Source organism: Antennarius striatus, chromosome 17 (assembly GCF_040054535.1).
Source record: "Antennarius striatus isolate MH-2024 chromosome 17, ASM4005453v1, whole genome shotgun sequence".
In the NCBI taxonomy this organism is placed as follows: Eukaryota; Metazoa; Chordata; class Actinopteri; order Lophiiformes; family Antennariidae; genus Antennarius; species Antennarius striatus.
In genome coordinates this window covers 21087491-21094990 of record NC_090792.1, presented here as the reverse complement: position 1 = coordinate 21094990, position 7500 = coordinate 21087491, and the positions used below count along the sequence as shown (strand labels likewise).

The window sequence follows — 7500 nt, the reverse complement described above, 5'->3', positions numbered from 1 at the left end:
CACGTCGCTGCACACAGAATACACAACCTGAATGCCCCTCCGCCCCCTCAGAGCTATCAACTACATTTGTAAATCAATGCAGCACACCAGACACCTTTGTCTAGCAGTGACTGCTCTTGAAATTTCAGAAAAGGCTGTAAGTTCATCTCTGAGGGTCTTTATTCACCTTTAGTCCAGTTTCTCCATGTGTTTCCACAGACTAACAGAATGGACCGTCACTGGAGTCCAGATGACAGCACAATGGGGTTTTTAGACCAGTTCAGTTTAAAGTGGGTTATTTCTGACGCCAGATAGTTAGAAATACTGAGATCAGTCAGTCAGACTTTATTAACAGAATTGTTGAAAGTTCCTTATCTGGTCTTGTACCAGGAGCTAGTGTGACTAACCACTGTGGCTCAGTGTAAAAGAATCGAGTGAGCCACACTCTGTGGCCAAGACAGTAGCGCGCGGACGACCGACGCTCGTTGGGGGGTCCGGTGGGCCTCCCCTGGGAAATGTTTTAGAAAATGGGGTTGTTGTCCTGCTCTCTGAGGACAAAATCTTGTGTTCAGTTTCCCTCCAAAAAGCCACTAAAGCCAGCAGCTGAAGCTGAACTCTCTTTATTTCTGTCCTACTTTATGCAGGAATGAATGTGAGATTCAACCATTGAAAACTTCATTCACTCTGAAGATACAGTCAGACTAAATATTACTCAGTGTTTACTGGTAGTTTACTGGTTATTCCTGCTGGTCAGAGGGAACAAAAGTCTAAGACTACAAACAAGTATTGATAATATCTTTCATTGACCTTCTGATCGGTCTGTCTCCACCCCCCCCCCCCTCAGCATTCACCATTTGTTTATTAATGAGGACTTTAACACAAACTCTACTAGAAAACACTGGATTCTTTTGATCGATGGTCCTCTCCTTGTCGTCACCAATTCACGGGTTCAGCTTGTAAAAAACGATATTTTTGTTGTTCATTGGACGAGAGGAGGTCATGACCCCAGTGCATATTTAATGATCGGGAGCGTTCGGGTCACTGCAGCTATTTCCGTCAGCATGCGGAAATAGCGGCGCTATTTCTGCTAGCGCCACTCGCTAGCAGCAGTAGCGGCGCTGACGCCACTCGCTAGCGGAAGTAGCTGGGCTAACGCTGCTTGCTAGCGGAAATAGCGAGAACCGCTAGCGAGCGGCAGTAGCTGCGCTGGCGCCGCTCACTAGCAGAAATAGCAAGTGAAAAAGTTGTAAGTTTTAGCCTTTTTTCCGAAAAAATAAGAACGCCACTGTGGCTACACAGTCTAAAAACCTTGTAGCCAATCTGGAATTTACTTCGCCTAAGGCGAAGTGGAGAATGGCTAGAGCAAGCCCGGCTTATGTTTTTGTACGTAATCACCGGTGCTCCTACAGTCTGCTCTACCGTCTGAGAGCAGCTCAGTCAGAGCCGGGACTTCGGTGACGCCCCTTGACTACCGTTGTTAGGGGGCGTGGGCCCGAGTGCCTTGTGAGGGGGCCCTCTGGTGGCGGAGTGCGGCATGACTGGCGGCCAGACTGCCGGCTTTTTTTCAGCGATCTTGTTTTTAACCAATATTAATATGAATATTAATCCATATATAAAATGCACCGGATTATAAAGCGCACTACGGGATTATGAGAACATTTTAGGCTTTTAGGTGCGCCTTATAGTGCGGATAATACGGTACTCCTTAATGTAACTAATAAATGTAACTTAATGTAACTCAGTGTAATGTAACTAAATGTAACTACTCCTTAATGTAACTAATAAATGTAACTAAATGTAACTCAGTGTAATGTAACTAAATGTAACTACTCCTTAATGTAACTAATAAATGTAACTAAATGTAACTCAGTGTAATGTAACTAAATGTAACTACTCCTTAATGTAACTAATAAATGTAACTAAATGTAACTCAGTGTAATGTAACTAAATGTAACTACTCCTTAATGTAACTAATAAATGTAACTAAATGTAACTCAGTGTAATGTAACTAAATGTAACTACTCCTTAATGTAACTAGTAAATGTAACTAAATGTAACTCAGTGTAATGTAACTAAATGTAACTACTCCTTAATGTAACTAATAAATGTAACTAAATGTAACTCAGTGTAATGTAACTAAATGTAACTACTCCTTAATGTTAAATAACTGAATTTCTGACTGATTCTAGTTCCAAACATTACAGTTAGACAGAAAAAACATGTTTGTTTGTTTCTCTGTTCTAACATAAATCCTTTTCATTTGTCAGGTTATTAAACCCACAGAACTCCATCAATCAAGGATCAAACTATCAATAAAGAAAAATAACATCAGACACAAGTTGGGACGTTAACTTTGTTCACTCTGTTTAGTCAGAGTTAAGATGGGCTGAACTACTGCATTGTAGGAAATGTAGTTTTTGGTCAAAGCACACTATTGACCTGTTTGTTTTAGACACTCTTGACCTTTTATGTTCTCGGGGGCCAGGTTAAATGATGTGGAGGGCCACATTTGGCCCCTGGGCCTTGAGTTTGACACATGTGCTTTAGAGCGACGGGTCGTGGGTTTTACGCCTCTGACAGACTTGACCCCTGAGCCCTGGAGGGGTTTCAGTCATGAAATCTTTGGTGCGACTAAACCTTGACTCCTGACTTTGACTCGTCTGACTGAGACTCGTCTTCATGCGTGTTGAAGGACGCGTCAACCCCCAGACGTCCCGTGTGGTTTGACCCCATCGTGACCTTCGGTCCTGTTTGTGCTTCCCCCTCAGAGGCTCCCTATTGGACAAGGCCGGACCGGATGGACAAGAAGCTGCTGGCCATCCCGGCCGCCAACACGGTGAAGTTCCGCTGCGCCGCGTCTGGAAACCCGACGCCGAGCATCCATTGGCTGAAGAACGGGAGGGAGTTCAAGGGCGAGCAGAGGATGGGCGGGATCAAGGTGAGGAGACCCCCGGCTGTTTATAGGGTCAGTCCACAGTGGGATCAGCTGGGGGGGATGCTGAGCTGCTATCAGTGAAGCTGTACCCCCCCAATGGTGATGTGACCACCCCCCACCCCCCAGTTGCTCACTTCTATAAGTGGACCAGTGCTGAAAGGCGCTTCTGAATCTTCTCAGCAGAGTGGCCCCTCAGGCTGGTGGCCCCCCAGGCCGGTGGCCCCCGACGGGACGCGGCAGCTCCACACTGAAATAACGCCGCGTCCAAACGGCGTTGAGCTGCTGATGCTCCTGATGACAGGCGTGCAGCGCAGAAACAGCTGCTGGAGGCCTGCTGTCATCAGACCGACACCCGGCGCCCCCTGGGGTGTAGCCTGCTTCAAGACGCAGCGCTCCTGGGGTCCGACAGCTAAACGTGTGTTTTAGTTTGAAATAAACTCAAACGTGGTGACGTCAGTTGTAGAGTTTGAGCCAAAGCAGCAGATTCCCTCCGCCCCCGGGAGGTGAGGTGTATGATGGGTAATGACAGACGTTTCCCTCATAGTGACTGCAGCGTCACAAAAACTGGTCCTGGTTGTTCACCTTGGAATTTTAAGGCTAATTTCTAAATTAATCCATCAGTCCAAGAAGAAGACAAGATTTAATTTTATGAAGCATATATATTTATTTTTATTTAATATACTGGTTTGATCCCCGAAGGGAAATTAAGAACGCACACTCTAGCTAATGATTCAAACGCATGCATACATACAGTATGTATTAGTGAATACAGGCCCTGTAGTGCACACACACACACACACACACACACACACACACACACAGGGGGGGGGGCTGTAGGTGTGCAGGGAGGTAGAGTGGCAGCAGCTCCTTCTTGGTGCGCCTCAAATGAGCAATTTGTAAAGGGGACGGCACCTTGCTCAAGGGCGCCTCGGCAGTGCTCCAGAGGTGAGCTGACACCTCCCACTGTTAGCTCACCTCCGGGTATTTTTTTGGGCGGGAGCGGGAATTGAACCGCCGATCTTAAATCATAGGACGACCCGCTATACCGCCCGCTTTACCACTGAGGCACTGCCGCGCCCCCCTTATATATATATATATATGTATATATATATATATATATGTATATATATATATATATATATAGGTATATATATATATATATAAATAATATATATATACCGTATTGGCCCGAATATAAGACGGTGTTTTTTGCATTGAAATAAGACTGAAAAAGTGGGGGTCGTCTTGCATGATTTGAATGAGGCAAAATAACGCGCTTTTTCTCTCGAATATATAGTTATAATCATTTGTTTCAGATGTAATGTAAATATCTTCTGTTTAAAAATTAAATTTGGTGTTCAAAAAGTCTTTTTTCAAACTTGAGTCTTGAAAAAGAGGGGGTCGTTTTATAATCAGGGTCGTCTTATATTCAGGCCAATACGGTATATGTGTGTATAATTTTCAAGCTGGAGTAAAGACGTCTTCTGGTCGTCAGGCGGTGAGAAATACTTTCTGGCATTTAAAGAGTTAAATGTAATGAGATCCTGCAGCTATTAACAGTTTACAAAGATCTCCAACATCTGCTCCCAGCAGACCAACAGCAGTTGTCTTTAACACACACACACACACACACACACACACACACCTGTTGCTGCCCTTCAGGACCTGATGAGTCTGATGGCGTCTCATTTCGTTTGCGGCGCAGCACTGACCTGAGGCCCGACTCGGACTCGGACTCGGACTTGGACTGGTTCTCAGACTCAGACTCGGACTCTCTCCTCAGTTCCTGGTTTCTGCAGGAAGTTCAATGGAAACTTAAGAGCACACTCGGTTTCCATGGCGACTGAGGATACATCTCAGCGTCTTCCTCCTTACTGTAATGACTCACGGGGGGTGGAACCTGTGCAGTCCGGCGCTGGCGTTCCCACAATCCCCTGCTGCAGCTGATGTGATACGGGTTCAGCTGGAGTGACCCTGAGACAGAGCCACACCAGAGAGGTGCCCCCTACTCTCACCACATGACCCTCGCCTCCCTCTCTTCTTTTGGACGACCTCATCACCGGTGCTTCATAAAGAATCAGGGGGGGCTGTGTGATGGACAGGGGGGGTTAGAGGTAACCAGGTCAGAACCTCTAACTCCACCCTCACCACCCCGCTCACTGCAAAAAATATCAGCCCCTCGTCTGTGACTGTTCAGAGTTCACAACCAGATGCATCGTCAGCGTAGTCCAGGTCAGACAACAACAACAAGTCAACATCTACACAATAAAACACAACAAGTCAACATCTACACAATAAAAACACAACAAGTCAACATCTACACAATAAAAACACAACAAGTCAACATCTACACAATAAAATACAACAAGTCAACATCTACACAATAAAACACAACAAGTCAACATCTACACAATAAAACACAACAAGTCAACATCTACACAATAAAACACAACAAGTCAACATCTACACAATAAAACACAACAAGTCAACATCTACACAATAAAAACACAACAAGTCAACATCTACACAATAAAAACACAACAAGTCAACATCTACACAATAAAATACAACAAGTCAACATCTACACAATAAAACACAACAAGTCAACATCTACACAATAAAACACAACAAGTCAACATCTACACAATAAAACACAACAAGTCAACATCTACACAATAAAACACAACAAGTCAACATCTACACAATAAAACACAACAAGTCAACATCTACACAATAAAACACAACAAGTCAACATCTACACAATAAAACACAACAAGTCAACATCTACACAATAAAAACACAACAAGTCAACATCTACACAATAAAAACACAACAAGTCAACATCTACACAATAAAACACAACAAGTCAACATCTACACAATAAAACACAACAAGTCAACATCTACACAATAAAACACAACAAGTCAACATCTACACAATAAAACACAACAAGTAAACATCTACACAATAAAAACACAACAAATCAACATCTACACAATAAAAACACAACAAGTCAACATCTACACAATAAAACACAACAAGTCAACATCTACACAATAAAACACAACAAGTCAACATCTACACAATAAAACACAACAAGTCAACATCTACACAATAAAACACAACAAGTCAACATCTACACAATAAAAACACAACAAGTCAACATCTACACAATAAAACACAACAAGTCAACATCTACACAATAAAACACAACAAGTCAACATCTACACAATAAAAACACAACAAGTCAACATCTACACAATAAAACACAACAAGTCAACATCTACACAATAAAAACACAACAAGTCAACATCTACACAATAAAAACACAACAAGTCAACATCTACACAATAAAAACACAACAAGTCAACATCTACACAATAAAAACACAACAAGTCAACATCTACACAATAAAAACACAACAAGTCAACATCTACACAATAAAAACACAACAAGTCAACATCTACACAATAAAACACAACAAGTCAACATCTACACAATAAAACACAACAAGTCAACATCTACACAATAAAAACACAACAAGTCAACATCTACACAATAAAACACAACAAGTCAACATCTACACAATAAAAACACAACAAGTCAACATCTACACAATAAAAACACAACAAGTCAACATCTACACAATAAAAACACAACAAGTCAACATCTACACAATAAAAACACAACAAGTCAACATCTACACAATAAAAACACAACAAGTCAACATCTACACAATAAAAACACAACAAGTCAACATCTACACAATAAAACACAACAAGTCAACATCTACACAATAAAACACAACAAGTCAACATCTACACAATAAAACACAACAAGTCAACATCTACACAATAAAAACACAACAAGTCAACATCTACACAATAAAACACAACAATTCAACATCTACACAATAAAACACAACAAGTCAACATCTACACAATAAAAACACAACAAGTCAACATCTACACAATAAAAACACAACAAGTCAACATCTACACAATAAAACACAACAAGTCAACATCTACACAATAAAAACACAACAAGTCAACATCTACACAATAAAACACAACAAGTCAACATCTACACAATAAAACACAACAAGTCAACAGTACCGTATTGACCTGAATATAAGACGCCCCTGATTATAAAACGACCCCCTCTTTTTCAAGACTCAAGTTTGAAAAAAGACTTTTTGAACACCAAATTTAATTTTTAAACAGAAGATATTTACATTACATCTGAAACAAATGATTATAACTATATATTCGAGAGAAAAAGCGCGTTATTTTGCCTCATTCAAATCATGCAAAAACTCTTTCACAAGCCGGTTAACCTGGCCGATCTTCCACCCACTTTTCTCCAGATTGTCGTTACGTTTTTCTCTTCTCTTATTTTCTTCTTTTTTCTTTCCTACCGCTGTTTTTTATTTTTCTCTTCGTCACAGGGGTTTGCTTTGCCTGGGGAGTTAAGTTCCGTATTCATTTGAACGATATCTGGCGCCATCTAGCGTTGTGAATGGGTATAATGTCTAGACCCCTAAAGTAAGACGACCGCCACTTTTTCAGTCTTATTTCAGTGCAAAA

The 7500-nt window shown here is 41.6% G+C and overlaps 1 protein-coding gene across 4 annotated transcripts in view; it reads left to right on the top strand.

Moving 5' to 3' along the window:
- The window catches only part of fgfr3 (fibroblast growth factor receptor 3), a 42497-nt gene that overhangs the window by 17048 nt on the left and 17949 nt on the right, over positions 1-7500 (top strand). For all 4 annotated transcript variants that reach the window (XM_068338072.1, XM_068338073.1, XM_068338071.1 and 1 more), the window contains exon 5: positions 2748-2917. In XM_068338072.1, the coding sequence (XP_068194173.1) occupies positions 2748-2917 (170 nt within the window). The remainder of the gene's footprint in view (positions 1-2747; positions 2918-7500) is intronic.